At 37.0% G+C, this 20163-nt stretch overlaps 1 protein-coding gene across 4 annotated transcripts in view; it reads left to right on the top strand.

Moving 5' to 3' along the window:
* The window catches only part of BICD1 (BICD cargo adaptor 1), a 208641-nt gene extending 189953 nt beyond the window's left edge, over positions 1–18688 (top strand). For 2 of the 4 annotated variants that reach the window (XM_063075075.1, XM_063075074.1), the window contains exons 9-10: positions 12266–12341; positions 18144–18688. In XM_063075075.1, the coding sequence (XP_062931145.1) occupies positions 12266–12341; positions 18144–18231 (164 nt within the window). In that variant the 3' untranslated portion in view covers positions 18232–18688. Of the gene's footprint in view, positions 1–12265; positions 12342–18143 lie in introns of those variants that run through there. The other 2 variants (XM_063075076.1, XR_010021334.1) reach the window with 2 other exon arrangements.
* Positions 18689–20163: the final 1475 nt, after the last annotated feature.

Here is a 20163-nt window from a genome sequence, read left to right as displayed (position 1 = left end):
CCATGCTTGCTACTTCTTGCTCCTTTGTTTAAAATGATGTAGCGAAAATGTAGTTCTACAGCACTTATGCTTAGACTACTTCAAGTGACCTAGTAATGAAACCTGTACAACTCATCAACCAGAAAAGCTTCGCAGTGCACTGTATTCATTACAGGACACAAAGCATCCTGCCACCCTCTGGATTTCCCTTGCCCAGCTGTGTTCTTTCTTCCACATATGCATGTCCTTAGCCATCTGTTGATCTCATTCCATTTTCTTGGCTGTTTCCCCAGTGTATGACAACTGAAAGGTATGAAAGGAAAAAGGAAAAGCACAACTCAATATGGTCGACTTTATTCCTTTCTTTGTTTACTTTAGAAAGTGTAAATTCAAAAGGATGTCATATAACCCTTAAATTCGTTCTCCTTTAATTGCCACCTCTCAGCCAAAAATGAAGTCATTGATATACTCGATATCACAAATTTAAAGTTTTTGTGCACTGTACATGTAAAAGCCTGGTTTGTTTTGGCTTTAGTCATTACTGGACCCCAGAGATTTTCTTTTTCTTTTTTAGCCTATACATTATTTATGTCACTTCAGTATGCCAGTCTACAAATCCGATCATCTTCTGTGGGACTTCTTCTAGAGCTGGCCTCTCATGTAATTGCATTAGTCAATGTGTGTTCTCAGGAGATGGACTAAACTTCGTTGTTATTCTTAAAATAGTTTAAAAGAAACAACTTCTATAATTCAAAATTCTTTCATTTAAAGATTTATATGAAATTACATACATTTGCAGAGTAATAATCTAGAGTAGGACTATTGTTTTAACTAAATTTATTTTTAGTCAATGTAAAAATTGTGTATTTTTTGTTTTTTGGTTTTTTTTTAGTTTGAGGAGATAGATTTCTTCAAAGGATTTTGCTGCTCCATTAATTTTTTTTTTTTGCTCTAAACTGAGACTTGCCTCCCAGTTCTTCATTGCACTTAAAATTATGTCTTACTGCAAATTGAAAATCAGTCTGTGATCAGTTTGGATCATAAGAACTAGAAATAGACATTTGGAGTAGGAGGGAGAACCATTTGCATCTGGTCAGATGGTCCCCAGGTCCCTGGCACAGATATCCCTATGAGTATGCTGCCTAGTTAGTCTTAAATACCTGTTTGTGGCTTTCTAGGCAGTCCTGACTTCACCCCTATTCATAAGATCCTTTAAAGAGTAGTATAGTCCTTTACACTGAGTAGGTATTTATGAAATAAGTCATTATGTAATGACATTAGAATCAGTTAAACATAAATTTTTTTCTCTTTTTATGCACTACTTGACATCAAAAGCAAAAAGAGGTAAGTTGACTATAAACCTGTAGGTGAACCTTATTTTTCTTGATAGATTTATTCCAGAATAGCTTTGCTTTAATTAAACTTCTATGAATCAAATACTTTTGCATTAGGAAGCTCGTCATTGTAAATCCTTATTTTTTTTCTTTGGAAAATGAATAAGCACCTTCTGTAAACTTGGATTTTAAAAATATCTAGTATTTAAACATATTGCATTTCCTTTAACTGACTTATGCTATAGTTTAATTTGCTTGTGAGAATATAGGGCATTTTGAAACACTTGGTTTAGTTTGGGATTTCTGAATTGTTTCCCCCCAAAAAGGTGGGTTACATGTTATAAGTGTTTCTTCTTTTCTTAAAAATGAGAAAAGCAAGCCAAGAAACAACTGATATTGGTGAAAGTCTATAATTTTCAGATCCGTCAATTTACAGAAGAGGATGCCCTGAACCTCTCAGAATATTTTCTAGTGTGATTCTTTTGAAATGATAAAAAATAAATGAAGACAATATTAAATAAGAAAATCAAACACATGTTATTGAGTAGTGTCTCATATTTTCTTGTTTGGGATCTGTTTTTACAATTGATCTTTTTAGTGGGGTCTTGGTTATAGTTTTTTAACTTATTTCTCTTGTTTCTTTTTGGTGATGAATTAATTTTGATGCTTCAAAAGAATAGCAGGTCTTCATTTGGCACATGCTACCACTGACTTTGCCTAACAAGAACAGACCACCATGCCACCTTGAGTTAACCCTGTGCCTGCCGGCATTGCTCTTGAGAAGCTCATTTCTAAACAAACCTTTATTTTTTAAAAAGGTATTTAATTGATGTAAGAATCTGGCAGCAAAATGTACTTTTACCTCTTGGTGCCACTGTATTTAATTACCCTCTCCCCCTTTATCCTCCATGTCATTCCTACCACAGGCTGTTGATAACACACATGCTCCTGGTTTAATTGTAAGTAGTTCAGAAGCAGAAAGTTGACTATACTGAAGGGCATTTTCGTATTTCTCTTTTGAAAGATTTGAAATAAAAATAGATTTTTTTATGAATACTGCTTTGTTTTATCAGCGAGTCATATGATATTCATCAGGAGAGCAAATGGAAATCTGGGTGAAAGTTTTTCTCTAATCTATAATCACCAAAAAGTTTAAAAATGCTTCTTCTGTACTTCTTTGCAAGTCATGCTCTGATTCTACGTTGTTGACTATTTTAAAGCTTGTCACCAAAGTATGATAGACTATGTGCACTTGTCATTTGCATGAAGGCAGAGCCAGATAACTTTATTTTTGCATTGTCTATATAGAAATTTTTTGATGTATTTCAGCAATTCTTTTTATTCTCTAGAAATTTTTAATGAATAATGATTGTATCTATGAAGGGTATAAACATATAATGGAATTTTCTGTGTTAAACACTGATGTAAATATAAATCTGAAGTGTCTGGTGATATAAATTATCAGATTCCACCCCTGAGAAGTTGGAAATTTTGCTATCTATGGGTTCTTTTAGAGAAACTAATGTATTAACAGGGCATGTGATATGTTTGTGAAAAAGGATGAGATAGCCACCCCTATGTGTTTGCTTATAAAATGCTAAAAATTGTTCACAGCTATCCACTTTTATTAGTGTCAGTGTACTATTAAATTCATCATTATTTTAAAAAATATTTCAACTTTTCCTAACTACTGTTAATATTTATGTAAATGTTTCTATCTCATGCTTTTCTTATTTTTCTTTGCATAATGTGTATCTCAAATTTTTCTTATTTTTTCCTAAATTCTCTATATGTCTTTTTTGTTTTGTTTTGTTTTCCAGTTTATGTGTTCAGGAGTCCATAGGACTACTTAAATGTTCAAGTTGTTACTACAAGGAGAATTTTGATGTTTCTTTCCATCAATTTTCTGTTAATTCACTAACACACTATGAATCATTTTGTAGATTTAGTGAGGAATGATTTAGTAGTAATGCTATTTGACACATCTTAAATAATGGCAATTAAAAGTTATTTTCAAGATTTATGCGGCAAAATCTTACAATTATCAAGGAATAACAATCGATTATCTGATATCACTAAATGAACTCTAAATTTTTTATCAGATAGTACTTCCTCCTTCTTATTTATTTTGTTAGAAAGATGTTATTATGATGACAGGAATGTCTAAATTGTAAACTCTCCCTTCAAGTGGATTGATTAAACAATGGCATTAATAAAGAAACAAATCCAAGGATTCTTTAAGGAAGATAAAGTCAGGGCATTAGCACATGTTTTGCAGCACCTGCAAATTCCCTAAGCAAACTACCGTGGGGAACAAAATTATGAGGCAGGGACCTGCCTGTTCTCAGGGAACCACATGGCACATAGCGTGGCTAGGGACATTAGGTGTGCTACAAGGGAAACAGTGGTTGAAAGCTGTACAAGAACCACTGAAGGAGGAGAGATAAATGCTGAAGGAGTTTAGAGGAAGCAGATGCTTCCTTCTGGGAGGTCCTGAATTAGGACTGGAATTTGTTGGCTCTGAATAGTCTGAGAGGAGAAGAGCATTTCCACTGAATATAACGATAGGAGCAAAGGCTTGTCAAAATGAGTTCACCGTATGGCCTGTTTTGACCTTTCTTATTTCATTGTTGTTAATAGCATTTACATTGTTTCTTGAGGCTGAAAACCTCAGGGTCATATCAACTCCTGCCTTCACTGTGTCCCTCATGTCTAACCTGTGGACTCTGGGTTACGTGCTTTCACAAACATTCTCTCACCTGATCTTCACTCAAACCCTGCAAGATTGGTATTTAATGTCCCCACTTAACAGAAAAACTGAAGCTTGAAATGGTTGAGTCACTTCTTCAGGGTCCTTGAGCTGCTGGTTGGTGGAGCTGGGATCTAAACACAAAGATCTGTCTGATGGTCTCTAAATCCCATGCTGAAATGGAGGAGAGCTGAGGAGCACAGAGGGAAGAAAATAGAGAATATGGAGAGGAAGGCTAAGAGACTGTAGGAAATTGCTGTGGACGCAGCCCTTGCAAGTGGAAGAACATTATTGTGATATACCGATTATCCCTCCTACGGCTCTTGGTGTAAAACCCTCACTTAAGACCTGAGTGCATCCAGGCTGGCCAGTTGGTCAGAGTACGGTGCTGTTCACACCAAGCTCCAGGGTTTGATCCTGTGTCAACCAGACGCCCTTCCTAAAAAGCCCAAAAAACAAACAAAAAAGCCCTGAGCATGTCCACAAGTGTGTTTACAGTTGATCAACGGAGAGCACCTTTGTGCTATTATCCACAAATATTCAGAATCCCTGAGTTTGGGGACTTTATTTTTTTTTTTATAACTATGCAGTTTTTCAATCTCTACCTCAGTGCACAGTAAATTGATAGTAAGTTACACAGTAAAAATAGAAATTGATAGTTTCTACCATCATAATTACTCAAATTTCACATTCTATCATCAGTTTAGTTTTCCCCAGTACCACTGATTTGGCCATTTTCACTTCTTTCTAAAATGCCTTATGCTAAGAAGGAAGTCTGCTGAAATTCTAGTGTAGATTTTCATTCACAAATTGTGCTTCTGGCTTTTTGCATACATCTTTTTGCTTTGAGTTTCCTTGAATTAAAACATATTTATTTATTTCAACCCTTGGTCTGCTTAGAGCTGAGAAGAATTTAAGAGAACTTTGGCTATTCTTGGTTTATTTAGATTGTAGAAGGACTCTTGGCAGGTGAAAGGGAGTAATCACTGCTTCCGCATTGGAACAAGGATCAAAGGCTCTTTTTCAGTTTGCTCAGGCTACCACCACAAAATACCACAGACTGGGTACATTAAACACCAGACATTTATATTCTCACAGTTCTGGAGGCTTGAAGTCGAAGATCAAGGTGTTGGCAGGTTTGGCTTCTCCTGAGGCCTCTTTGGCTTGCAGATGGCCACCTTCTTGCTGTGTCCTCACACGGTCTTTGCTATATGCACTGGATGCCTGGTGTCTCTCTCTATGTTCTAATCTCTTCTTTTTATAAGGACACAAGTCAGATTGGATTAGGGCTAGTCCTGATGGCTCATTTTAATCTAATCACCTCTTTAAAGGCCCTTCCAAATACAGTCACATTCTGAGGTTACTGGGTTAGGGCTTCAGCATATGAACTAGTGGAAGATGTAATTCAGTCCATGACAGACTCCATGGGGCATTCCATTGAATGAGCATGGAGTGGACAGTCAGAAACCTGGGCTCGAGTTCTCACCTGCTACTCGGCATGGTCCCAAAGAAAATCACTTAACCCTTTTAATCCTTGGTGTTCTAACCTATGAAATGGGGATTATGACAAGCAACCTCACTTGAGTTTTCCGAGTACTAAAAAGGTTTTGCTCACTATAAAAGTCATAGAGAAAGCGACCATGCATAAACTCCTTAACCTCTCTAAGCCTCAGTTTCTCATTTCTAAATAAAAGTAATAGCTATCACATTGAGTTTTTACAAGGATTAAAGAGCCTTTGCATGCAAAGTACTTAGCCCAGTGTCCACATATGTATATATCAATTTATAAATATTACATATTACCATTATTTCTCATCCTTTTCTCTTCCTTCTACATTCCTTCTGCCTCTTCTTCATTATCTGTCATTGTCCAAAATTCCAGTCAATGAATAGTTTGGAAGAACATGGCCAGGTTAGCAGAAAGAAGAGGAATATCCTTTCCCCTCTGATAAGGACATGAAAGAGAATGTCTCTACGCTTTGATCATTAACTATGGAGTGTTAATCTTAGAAGCAATTCATAACTCTCAACTTTTTACCTAATAGCTTTCATCATTAAACATTTTTGCATTTCTACTGTTAATTGTGTCCTTATTGAAAAGTCTTTAATGAATATTGAATGTTTGCCTCAAGTATGTAGGATTTTGAGTCCAGCGTGGTATCTGTTTGAAAATAGCAATGTCATATTTGGCAATTATTCAAGTAGATTTATGAAATGTTTTTTAAAAAGTCTTGGAAACAGTACACAAGTTTACAAAGATAATGACTAAGTGCCTCACCAGGAGACACTGTGCTCTTTTATCATGAACCTCCATTTCTCCCACCTATTTTTGAGAACATGAGTATATGAGTTGCCATTTTCAAAAGGAGAAAGGAAAAGAGAAAAAATCACACATCCCTTTTCTTTTCACTTTTCTTGTTCATGGAAAGGTACTTAAAAAATCATGGGTTTATGAAAGATAAAGGAAGAGGTACCCAGAGAGAAAGAGAATATGGAAGTAAGAGGATGAATACCTAGGTGTGTCAGAAGAGGAGATGTGGAAACACAGTTTTCATCCAGTGGAAAAGAAAGAAGTTTCTCTACACTGTAGATCAACAAACATGAGGCTGATCCTTGGCAAATTTCTTGAAATGGATGAGTTTCAAATGCTCAGTGTGTAATGATGATTGCTAAAAGCCAGCATGAGCTCATCAAGAATGACTAATGCCAAGCTACCCTGGTTCTCTATCTCGTAAAACTAGGGAAAGTAGTAACATAACATATCTAAACATTGGCAAACAACCAGGTATTTTGTAATATTTTTGAGACAGATAGAGAAATCAATGGTGATAAAATGATTGTTTGGATTCATACCTGGTTGCATGATATGTAAATGGTCCAAATTCATAGATTGATATTTATGACACATGGTCTGTACTTAGCCCAGCCCTATTATTAGTTGCTAATCTTCAATAAAGATATCAAGGTCATGATTATCACATTTTTCAATTTGAGAGAGAAACAAATAGGAAAGGAAGCAAACATGCTAGATGACAGAATAGGATCCAAAAGAGGCATTGGGTAGGAAAGGGTGAAATGTATTAGGGATAAAAATAAAGTTAAAAGTATATGAAATATTACATTGAAATTCCAAACACCGTAAACACAGTTTGGAGAAAACATAACTTGATAGCACCATCTGTAAACAAAGTAAGCTCCATATGAAATAGTGTGATGTGGCTGCCCCAAAAGGCCATTCAGGTTTCTGCTGCTTTCAGAGAATTGGGATGTCTCAGATAAGACCACACTGTGCCATTCTACTCTTCACCAGTCATGTCTTATCAGACATAATGTCCTTTCTGAACACCTCATTTTTAGAAGGAGGTACACAATCTGGGACAAGCTCAGAGGGCAAGGAGGAGAGTAAGGGAAGTTGACGTTGTGGCTTATAAAGAAGAACTTGGATCATTTGGCCTGAGGAACACTCAGTGGACAGAAATTGTTTTCTTGGGACTGTGTGCAGCACCTGGCAGAGTCCATGATCATGAAGGGAGGAGAAGTGGTATAGAAAATGCAGTCTGATGAAGAGCTAGGGAGGTGTTGGTTCTCAAGTTAGGAAAACAAGGGAGTGGGGGGCAAGCCTTGCTGTAGGACACTGTTTGCCACGAGGAGCTGCTGCTGTGCCTCCTGCAGAGCATCTGGGAACTAAGGAAGCCACCTCTGCAGCCCACTGCCCATCCTGCCTGCGTGTGGTGTCCACAGAGCAGCTGTCACTACTGCTGTGTGGACCAGGTGTAGAGCAAAACATAGAAATGGTCCCTCTCGCCTTCCACATGAGGCTCTCCCTCCCATAACAGCCACCAGTGGGCTCCTGGACTCCCTAAGGCATTGACTTTTAGAAAACTGGTTAATTTTCTAAGCTACACTGAAAAGTATAAAAATAGTAGAAGCCTGAGGGATGCCATATGGCAAGACTTCCTCTCCCTGCCACCTCTTTTTAAAGACTGGATATTATCCCCATTCCTGTATCCTTCATCTTGCTTTCTGTTTTTGAGCTAATTGGTTTCCTTCAAATCAGTATCTTAACTGTCTGGTGAAGTTCTTATGTTTCTTTGACTCTATGACCCTGATATTTTCTGGAGGTTGCGAGAGTCAATTTGAAAGGCAACCAGAGTAGTGAGTAGAAAACAGGCCTTAGCATCAGAAAAGTCCAATTTAAATCCTTGTTCAGTCACTTCCTAGCTGTGTGACCTCGGGTTAATATATATATAGTGGCCACGGATTAATTGCACCAGTGGAAGTTTTTGGAGCATCCACTGTAATGCCGAGCTCTGTGTTTGTTTCTGGTGGGAGAGATCATGAAAAATCATATAGAAAAAAATAGTATCAAAATATATGAGACTTTGATATAGACCCATATATCAAAAATACTTACCTTCCTTATTGTAGGAATAGTGAAAATAAAAAACTCCAGAGTGTTGCTAAGACTTAAAAGAGATAATGATCGTAAAGTTCATAGGAAAGATTGCATCATGTTGAGTCAGCAAATATTTGCCTCCTTTCTTTTCCTTTTACCCTCCTTTCTCTTTCACCTTCCTTTCTACTTGAGGCCTTTGTTTATGGAGGAACGTCACAACAGGGTACTCTTGCTTTGCATATCAAGACAAACTACAGATGCTTTGAGCTGTAATATTTCTTATTCATTCCTGCCCTTGAGCCACTGACAATCTCTTGAGTACACTGTGACCTTTCTCAGGCCTCTGTCCTATTAACTAATTCAGTTCTGATCATTTCAAGTAAACACTTTAATTTTATGATAAAATATCTTATCACTTTTAGGAGTGGCCATAAACAGTTTGTAGTTGCTAAGTTATTTGGCTAACTCATTTTGTTAGGTGTCAGCCTAGATGCCACAGTCTCTAGGAAGCATTGCTTAACTACTCAGATTTTAGGTTTAGTTAGTTAGATTTTGTCTAATTTCATTTAGTTAGTCTTTGCTATGAGATCCCATAATACCCTACACTTCCCCTGTCATAGGAAGCATTACAGTGATATATCTGCAAGTTCAGTTCATTCCTTGAATCATACAATCCAGGATTCAAATCCCATCTCCACCTCTTAGTGGACTTTGTCAAGTGACTTAACCTAAGTCCGTCTTTCCTCATCCGTAAATTGGGATTAATAAAACAGGATTAAAGGAAAGCATGCATATTAAGTGCCTACACAGCACCTGACACATGGTAAGCAATAAATTAGTGCTAGGTTATCATCATTGTGATGATATTAGTGCTGTTATCATCACCATCACCATCGTCATGACATTCTGTTGTGATTGCTCACTGAGTGTGCTTGACTTCCTCAATCAAGAAGGGACCATATTTTCTTTGTTTATCTTTTGTCCCCACTGCCTCTCACAGTTTCTGACACATAATAGGAATTTAGTGACTTGATTGTTGAATGGCCGAGACAGATCCTGGTGGCCAAATAACAGCAGTGGCTGTGGGAGTTCTACAGTGCCTGCTCCTCAGGTCACATAATCGTCATCTTTTATGCCCTCTAAAGCAATGAGATGAAGCCTACTTCCTCTAAGAGTGAGTCTAGCAGAGCAGATCCTAGACAGAGCAGGAGAGATCCAGCAGAGCCCACAGCATCTCAGAGCTGGGATTTTCTCTGTCTCCCAACCCACCCCCCTTCATCATACAAAGTACAGGCAGGCACATCGCTGCACAGCTGGGCTAGAAGTGAACGTGACTGGAGGGCTGTAGACCCAAAAAAAGGGATTTAGAAGAAAGTGTCAGAGCAATATAGCTATTTTTTAGTCTGTTTTTTTCATCTATTACTATCTTCTCTATAGAATTTACTTTTTATTCTTTAAGGATAACACTTAGCTAAGTGCTTCTTATAAGTAAGCAATGCGAAATAATAAGCTAAAGGTGATGTTACTTCTAAAGAAGGAAAAAGTGATATTCACTACAAATGTAAAAAATATCTACTACATATGAAGCGATTCATTAAGGGTCTACATTGTAAGGACTGGCCCGTGGCTCACTTGGGAAAGTGTGGTGCTGACAACACCAAGGCCACGGGTTCGGATCCCTGTATAGGGATGGCCGGTTTGCTCACTTGGGAGAGCGTGGTGCTGACAACACTGAAGTCAAGGGTTAAGATCCCCTTACCGGTCATCTTTAAAAAAATTTTTTTTAAAACAAGGGTCTACATTGTAGTCCTTATTATCTGGCTCCTAAATTTTATCACAAAGTATATTTTGGATGAATAATAATCCATAACTGCATGGGCAAAACTTATTTCTGCTGTAAATGAGATATGAAAAAAGATTTAAGCCAATTTAAAACTCTAATTACTGTAATTCTAAGATTGCCATTCCACAGAGGCCAAAACTCTGCTTTAGAAGAGCTTCATTTATACCTACCTGGCAATGTAAGAAAAAGATTCCAGAGTGGTTTTCCAAGTGTTTATTTGCAACCATTGCACTTACTCAATACACCATAGGAGGGCAGCACACACTTGGTTAACATAAAACTTGCATGTCTTGTGGTTTCATTAAAATGGTTATCTAAATTAGTGAAAAACATTCCTAAATTACCACTCAGGTTGGAAAGCTGTTGGAAGAGATAAAAGGAGTAGACAAGATTTAAAAAGGCATAGGAATGCATCTTTGAGGCTCTGAGTTTCTACAAAAGGGAATCATTGGAGCTAATCAAGCTGCAAAATAGGAAAACAGAGTTAAAAAAAAAAAAAAAAATCTCCCAAATCTGAGAAAACAGAATGTTACATTTGAAAGACTTTTACTGAGTATGATAATCTGAACACCAGGTACTCATCAAGAATCAGGTCTCCTCATTCCTATTAATAAGCAATAATTAACAAGTTACTCTTACAATGAAGACCACTGTATAAAAGGGTTCCTTCAATAGTGATGTTCTTTTGAATGAACTCAAACCAAGCTTGCCTTATAATATATTCTACTTTGCATCACAGACAGGGTTAGTGTGTTTCTAATGTCCTATACAAAAGCATTAGCAATTTTCATGAATTTTGGTGTTCTGGAGTTATACAGGCAGGTTTTGTTATAACAGAATAAACTGCCTTTAGTGATATTTATATACAAGCTTTTAAATGTAAATTTTGGTAGAGCCTCATTGATTCAAATCTATAAATCCAGAATGTGTGATAATTTGGCTTAAATATTATCTATGTAACATAGGGAAAGGGTTTGCTAAGCAAATACTTAATCTAAGCAGTTAGCAAGAGGAAACATTTCAATTATTTAAGAATACTTTTTAAGTCTAACTCTAATTTTAACTTATTTGCAAAAATCTTTAGGCAGAAATATAACGTATGGAATTTTAACCAGCTTCTTGGGTGATTCTAGTACAATCAACCTGGTATCAGTAAACAGACCCAGTCTTTGATGTTTTAGAATACCAAGTACAAGGTCTTTCTTGGAGTATATGATTAACATAACCGATCACCTAAAGCATGGCTTTTACTAGCTAGCACTTTGTTAACTCTGAGTTATATTATGTGACTTTAAAGTAGTAAAAAAAAAAAAAAGAAGTGAAGTTCCCATTAATTCAGGTTACCTTTCTTCATCAGTCCAAATTTCTAACAATTTACTATATAATAAACATTCTGATTTCTGCTAACGATTCTTATTTTTAATATATAAGATCAATTTTAAGAAAATTGTAATGATGATTTCCTTGTCCAACAGCAGTCTATTAATCATGGGAAAGAGTGTATTGCATGCTTTTCTCAGTGTTCCTCAGTGTGCCCACGTGTCCTGACAATAAAGTCAATTATCACAATATATTCCATTTTGGAATAGCAGATCTAAGTGCTAATAAGCAAGGACCCACCATCATGTCCAAGTTCAGAACTTATAGATCTTTCATTATATTAATAGAGCCTTTATTTTTAGGTGTTTCAAAATAACAAATATGAATAGCCACATATGTCCTAATGTACTTGAGAAATCTTGCTACTAATTTTGTGTCGCTAATTTTTAATACTGTATTTAATTAGGAAAAAAGGCCTATCTTTTCTATTGGCACCATTCAGGGAGAAAAAAGCTTAATGAAGATATTTCTGTGTGAATGCACATTCCTCACTAAATCTCTCAGACAGCTGCTTTAGTTGCTGTTACTAACACCTTACTGTGTCATCTCTTTGTATACATGTCTAATTTATCAGTTTCTTGTAGATTGTCAGCAGCCTGCTGCCTCCGTACCGCCACAGTGCTCACAACTAGCCGGGAGGCAAGACTGCCCGACTGTCAGGTAAATTCAGACGTCCTTTCTCCTCCCACCCAGCTGCATGTCACATCCACAGGCCCCCCAAGCTCCCCTTTCCAACTGCTTGTACACAATTATATTTTGCTATATTTTATTTCAAATATGGGCTACATAAACACACCTTGAATACCTGAAGTTTATTTGTTTCCACTGGGAATACAAGAGAGCTAAAGTTTATTTTACTGGCCACTAGCTGGTAGACTAAAGGCTGCCTTCAGCTGCCTTGTGTGAGTAAATACTTGGATTAGTTCAGTGTTTCATTACCTTCCAAAATGTAAAATGTGGAATTGTTAGGATGTTTGTACTACTTTTCTTTTTCTCTTAATTGTCTTTTGTCCTAAAATATATTTCTCAGGCAAACAAAGAGGAAGAATATAAAGAATTAGATATAAAATATATTTAACATTTATTCCAGAACAGCTTTGTAAAGGTTTTTCTATTTTCTGTCTACTCAGTACCCTCATTAAAACTGAATTTGACATACTAGCCAGCCACCAAAATAAATAAATAAATAAATGAATACAAATGAAAACAAAAAACTGAATTTGAAAGGTGGAGAAAAACCTTGTAATTGGCATTCAAAAGAGAATATTTGCAGTGGTAGTGCCTTTTATGTGAAATTAACTGAAGAATTTTAAAGGCAGGTTTGCACACTCCCTGGACACTGAACTGGCAGGTTTGCTGACAATTCCTCTTCCAGATGAAAGCTTTCTAAATCAGTCATGAATTTACCCTCGTCCTGGGTGAACTTCCACACAGCATCACAGTGTCCCTTTCAGACCTCATCTTCATGGGCTACACGATCTCCAGTTACGTGGCCTCTGATAGTGCCAAGCTTTTGTATTCTGGCTGTGGTTTTTATAGTCTGCTCATTGTTTTCTCCTTTTTAAAAACATATTTGTTGCTCTCCTACCAGGGGAAGGCTTCTTTTGAGGAGGGGCAGGCCCAAACATATTTCCATGTGTTTCTTGGAAATAGACGTCAGTAGCAGGCTACATGTGGTCATGGGTTCAAGGCAGGGGAGCTGTGGACCCCAAGTAAAGAAACACAGTGGCAACTAAAGCCCATATGTGATGTGGTCTCCAAGCCAGTTGTGCAGCCAGCTGTGCAAGTGGAACATGGAGTTAGCAGAAAAAGGTACATTATTAAATAGGTCGCCAGCCAAGGTCTCCCAATTGAGGTCTCTTAGTTGGCTGTTACCACCACTTCCAGCAACAGGGCTTTTATTTCAGAAATATTCTTGGCTAACATACTAATACCATTTTATAACAGCAGTAATTTCAATTAGAAATAATAATCGATGATAATGATTATGTAATAATAATAGAATAATTTCAATTATGTAACTGAATCTAACTATAAATGTTCAAACCCATCTCAGTGGGATTCTACATGTGTAGCAGTTAAGAACATGGGCTCTTAACTTACAGTCCATTCTCTACAAAACGTTCCCCACCCTCCCCCAGGGCCTGGGACAGTGCTGGGTTCACGACAGACGTTCAATAAATATTGATCATGTGAATGAGTGAATGAGCTCTGGAGTCAGATTGCTTGGGTTTGAATCCCACCTCGAATACCTGCAAGTTGTGTAATCTCGGAAAGCTGCTTTTGCTGGCTAAGATTCTGTTTCTTCACTTGTAAAGTGAGGCTGAGAACAGGTATTGGGGGAATTCAGTGAGGCACAGGCCTGGCCTGTAGTGTCTGTTCAATATCTGCTATCAGTACTAACTGCTCTTAGTACCTGACCGTTCCCCAAGACAAAGAGTGACAGTCTCTTCCATAACCTCTCTAATTTGCTTGGGCAAAAAGTGGAGGAGGTTACTGTTTTAAGTGTTTTGATTAGATAGGAAATGCAAAGACTGGGAGGAGAATGTTTTAATTTTAATTTTATTTCACCTTGCTTTTTTTGAGAACCAGTTCGACTAAACGGTTACGTGGCCCAGTTCCATCTCTTCTGAGATTATGGAATTTAAGTTGTTGGCTACCTCCACAGGGATGATTCACTTTAAAGAAGACCAGTTTAATGAATTACAATTGTTTCTAGTTTCTACTCACACACACACAGCGTGGTCCAGGGCAGAGTTCCGTGGTTCCTCATTGTGGTCCCCACAAAGAAATGACTGAATGCACATAGACCTGAAAAGACTGTCCTTTTCAAAGTTGCTGGGATTATGACTGGCTTCCTGTCCCCCCAGTCCCACTGCCAAAATCATTGAAGTCAATGCCTTCATGCCCACTATGTTCCTTCCTGGCAGAAAAGCTGACATATGGCCAACATGTGAATTTGTGCTATGTACCAGAGAAGGGTTAAGTTAACTGCACACATTAATCTTTACAATCTCCCATAAGGTAAGCACAGTTACTACACCCATTTTTAAATGAGGAAACTGAGGATTAGGGAGGTGAAATGACTCATCCGGGGTCACATGTCCTAAACACAGCAGAGCCCAATGACTCCAACACCCTTTGTCCTATCTGCTACCTTACATGGCTACACTGCAGAGGAGAGGGCCCCCCTCATTTTAATTACACTGAGAAGAGCAAAGTAAGAGAGTGTTTAAATCACCTGCATTGACTCTTTTTCTCTGAATTGAGAAACATGAGAAAATTTGCTAAGAATGTTGAGTGATTTCAGGTCAGGTATTCTCTATCTCTGTTTCTCGTTTTGAAAAAAATTTTTTGTTCTTCCCTCAGTTTATTCATATACTCAAATAACTTTTAAGGTGTATGGTTTTTTAATAAAAGAGCGTTTCTCACATTTAACTTTTTACACACTTTTTACAGACTGATTCTATTGTAGAGCTTTATCATCAAAATTGTTTATAGAAAATAGATATCATAATCTGAAAGGAATGCCCAAGGTATTGCAACCTTGGATCTAAAATTTCAATATATAGAGATGTTTGGTATTTAGCATGTCTCTTCTTCTCTCTAGTGGTTGGTTGCTTGGAAAACAGAAAGAAAAAAACTTTCTGAAGATATATCCAATTTTATATGTTAGTAATATTTCCTAAGTTTACTGTTTACAATTTGATCTACCTTGAAAAGTGAACTCTTCAGTGGTAAGGGTTGAATAATACATGGGCTCCTGAAGATATTTAGCAATCAGAACTGAAACTGAATTTATTCTGTACCTTTAATGATTAGAACTTATCAAATATTCATATATAAGAAATAATTTCTTAATCTGTGAGCCAAGAATATGTTTCTTGCAGGTTAAAATACACATACACAGCATGATTTCATTTTATGCAAATTTAAAATAGTAATACTATAAAATATTTATAATTCGCTTTTTGTAAGAAATCTGAAATAATGAAAAAAATTAAATCATCATGATTGACATAATGTCAAGGTGTTGGGCCAAGTGAGCTGTAACCCATGTTTAAGCTGTTGCTACATGCTGGTCAAGCAAAAATACCTGTCTTCCTTTTATCAAGAAGAATATTGAATTGCATAAGGTCTTCAACATTCTTATATAATGTGACCACCCGCATTACTTGCCATAATATATGTTGCATAATGTGTTTAGTTCCCTAAAAAGAAATTCTTTCTAAATTGTGACGATTTACAGAAACTTTTGGATTCATGGGAAAGTCTGTCTGATTAAGCTATAAACTACTGTTTCCTGGGCCATCTGAATCTGTTTGGAGGGTCAAGGATGAATCTTTCCATTATTTTCTTTTTTCTTTCTTTTTAAAGATTTCTTACTCATTTATTTATTTATTTTTTAGTTGGTTTTGTTTTTGTTTTGTTTTGTTTTTGGGGGGGTGCTGGCCAGTACAAGGATCCAAATCCTTGGCCTTGGTGTTACAAGGCTGTGCTCTAACAACTGAGCAAACTGGCCAGCCTCTATCATTTATTTTTTAATTGACAAATAAAACCATGCACTATTAGTCCTTTTGTTGAGACTCCAGTTCTCTCATATTTATTTGCCACATTTTAAAAATAGGTAGGAAAAATGTTGTCCTAACCAGTACAGAACAGCAAATCTCCTTTTAAGCTAATTTATAGGGCTGGCTGGTTAGCTCAGTTGGTTAGAGCATGGTGCTGGTAACACTATGTATGGCCCAGGGTTCAATCCTAGTACCAGCCACCTGCCAAAAAAAAAAAAAAAAAAGAAGAAGAAAGAAACTAAATTTACAACAGTTCAGAGAGTTTGGGAAGTAAAAACAACTTCAAGCAGATCAGATATTTTACATAATTTTATATTAAAATTCAGGAGCTATTCATGAAGGTTAATTTCAGTATTAAAGATTTAAAATTATTTAACACTAATCTTCATTGACTTCAATGATGATATTACCTTTATTATTTTTTTTATTTTTATTTTTATTTTTTTTGTCTTTTTCATGACCAGCACTCAGCCAGTGAGTGCACCGGCCAGTCCTATATAGGATCCGAACCTGCGGCGGGAGCACCACCGCGCTCCCAGCGCCGCACTCTCCCGAGTGTGCCACGGGCTCGGCCCATGATATTACCTTTAAAAAACTGCTTAGATTAATAAATAATAATAAACCTTGAATAGTTCTCTCAAATATCACTCCTGGGAGGAAGGAATTATATGGTAGTGAATTTCTTAATAAAGGGAAAATAGAGTTTTCTCTATTTCTAAATATCTATTTTTAGAAAAATACCCGGGCTGGCCCATTAGCTCTTTTGGTTAGGGCACAGTGTATCACACCAAGGTTAGGGGTTTGGATCCCCATACCAGCCAGCTGCCAAAATAAGTTAATTAATAAATAAAGTTGAATATACAGTTGGCTGGTTAGCTCAGTTGGTTAGAGTACCTCCTTGTATCACCAAGGTCAAGGGTTCAGATCCCTTTGCTGGTCAGCCACCCAAAAAAGAAAAAAAAAGAAAAATACCAATCTTTTCCAGTTTAAAAAAAAAATACCAGTGGTATGATTTTACCACTGCTAGTCACATTTTAAAAGATCTGAAGCCAAATGTGTTTTGTAGTTTTACTCTAGGAAACTCAATGATTTTTCTTTCTCTTCATGATTATCCATCAAGACATTGATGAGCCTGAGCACAGGTTTATTTAAACTGGAGGCTCTCAGAGGCTGTCCTTTGGAAGGCCACATTATATACTTAAATAGGAAATGTTATAAAAATTCTTCAGTCATTTTAATACCATTAAGCTAAAGCAGGTACGGGGAACCCTTAGAGAAAATATCCCCCCCCCCCCCATTTTTGGCACCTGGCGAGTATGGGGATTTGAAACCTTGACCTTGGTGTTAGCAACACTGCACTCTAAGTAGCTGAGCCAACCGCCAGCCCTGATCATTCTGTTGAATCTGGAATCCACTAGAGAATATAGAATCCTCTAAACGCTAAGCCTTGGTGCACCTACCAGCACTGTCGGCATCACAGAAATGCAGAATCTCAGGGCCCACCCCAGACCTACTGAATCAGAATCTGCCTTTTCCAAGATCCCTGGATGATTTGTATACACATTGTAGTTTGAAGAGAACTGATCTAATTAAATCTCACAGCTAACCCAGAGACCTAGGAGAACAAGACTGCGTGCAAAAACTGAAAAGGGTGACTCCCAGGGAGAAGAATTCATATACCATTTCCCTAACGCATTTCATTTTTCTTTTTTATGCCTTGTTTTGAAAAGCTGCACTTGTCTTGGCATGCTTTAGATTTAAACCATTTAGTGTGCAAAATTTCTGTTCATGTTTTTCAAATGCATGTGAAAGTCATTTGTCTCACCCGTCCACGTTTGCCTGGCCCTTTGCAAATGCATTTCTTGCTGACATGCTTGTTTCTCCTTTTCAGTCCTGACCTAGCTCTCCCTGAGGAGCAGCCACATTCCAGCTCGCAGTGCGCCCCTCTCCACTGTCTCTCCAAGCCTCCTTACCCCTAGTCTTCATCTCCCGTGGACGAACATCTGGGTGGAATTTTGTAGCCACACACAGGATACTGCCCAAGATCCAGCGGGTGTTTCTTCTCCGTTATTAGATGTACAGTTGGATTAATGTCTGTCATTTTGGAAGCTGAGAGAAGCTGAGAAGAATAACACAAAGCACAGACCCTGGTGTGATAAAACATTTTATGGTTTCTCTAAGTCACAGATAAACTTCTGCAATCAAATGGCTACAGTTCAATTAAATTAAAAAAAAAAAAAGCAGGAAACATGTATCTCAGATGGCTGGCTTTACCTCGATAGCATAAGAGAGACCTAAGACAATATAAAATTCATATATTGTAAAATTACCTTTCCTCACCCTCCAAATTCAGCTATAGAAGTTGATTTTGATATTTTTTGTCATTAATATTTATTTTGTACTTTATTTGCTACATGATTTATGTCTATAATGTGCAAGAGGTGAATTTAACTCATTTATTTTCAAATATGCATAGTTTGCTCAGTTAAGTATAACTTTTAATTTAGTTTGAAATCTGGAATTGGCCAGACTGTGGTCATTTTTCTTGCACAAAATAATAAATGAGGTGCATCAGAATGTTAACAATAACTGTATTTTGCTGCTACACTGATATTGTTTATGCACTTATTTTCTAATCAGTAGCTCATTAACTGCTGGTTTTTGTTTTTGTTTTTTTAACTAGAGTTTTTTCTTCACTGGACATTATTAAGTAAATCTAAGAAAGAAACTAAGTTATAATCCATTGACTTAGTCAAGTTTTGATGGCATCTTTAATTTTTTTTTAAATTGCAGTTGAGTAGATGTACTGGTGCTGCTTCTTTGTATGTGTGTGTGTGTGTGACAACGTTAAAGAAGGCTGAATAACTTGAAAGGAAAAAATGGTGTGTCTATTTAATGATCAGAATTTTTTTTTACTTCTCCCACATTCAGGGTCCTACTATGAGTCTTTCTTGCTTACAGTTAGCAAGTACAAATGGGAACATATATACATAACATAGGTGTAAGGTGTAAGGTAGCCTTTGGTTATTTAATTTACCCAGAAAGTGTTCAAATTTTGATTACAATTGTGTGTTTTGTTGTTGTTAGGTTTTTTTCATAAAGAATCTTCCTTGCCAAAAAACAACAGATAGTAAACCTTAGCTCATTGTCTACTTTGACAAACACTCAGGTGCCTACAATCATTATATTGTATTGAGATAACACATGGTCGTAGTTCATTTACAGATTCTGCTGGATGACTTTTGCAACTTGATTTAGGCAGTGGATTTCATAGCAAAATTTGTTTTGCACATAATCTGATAGACAAGGAAAACAGCTAAATGAGCTGAAAGGTCTAACACTCTTGGGCTCCTTAACTATCAAGTGCTGCCCACACACTGCTCCTAGCCCTTATTCCTTGTCTTCATCAGGTAGCCTTAACTTATTTAAAACCATAAGGGTTTGACCTTTTCATGTAATGATATCTATAAGTTCTCTTCAAAACAAAAACGATCTTCACTGTTAACACAAAGGATAGTTAACAGTGTAGGGCACTAACAATGGAGATCTGGGAACCACCCAGCTTATTGAGTGGCAGTGGGTGGCACATTAGTGGAGTGATCCATCAAAGACCAAACAGTAAGTCATAAAGCACACTGCAGGAGCTTGTCAGTCATACACCTTTTAAGTAGTGGTCATTATTACCAAAGCAACTCAGAGTTTCTGTGTTCCTCATTTGAGTGCTATCTTCCAACAGTGTCATTTATTATGCAACTTGGAGTAGATACTGAAATCTTCACCAAAATAGCAATTCAGGTTTTAATACAGAAATAGAAGCAAAACAAATCTTCCTAAAGTCCTATTCCTAGCAGCCTAACTTTCTGCTCTTTCCCACCTGCATTGCCTTGCTGTTCCTACATGTTTTCTTCATT

This window comes from Cynocephalus volans, chromosome 12, assembly GCF_027409185.1.
Source record: "Cynocephalus volans isolate mCynVol1 chromosome 12, mCynVol1.pri, whole genome shotgun sequence".
In the NCBI taxonomy this organism is placed as follows: domain Eukaryota; kingdom Metazoa; phylum Chordata; class Mammalia; order Dermoptera; family Cynocephalidae; genus Cynocephalus; species Cynocephalus volans.
The sequence above is the reverse complement of the archived record's forward strand: the minus strand, read 5'-3'. Positions and strand labels throughout refer to the sequence as shown.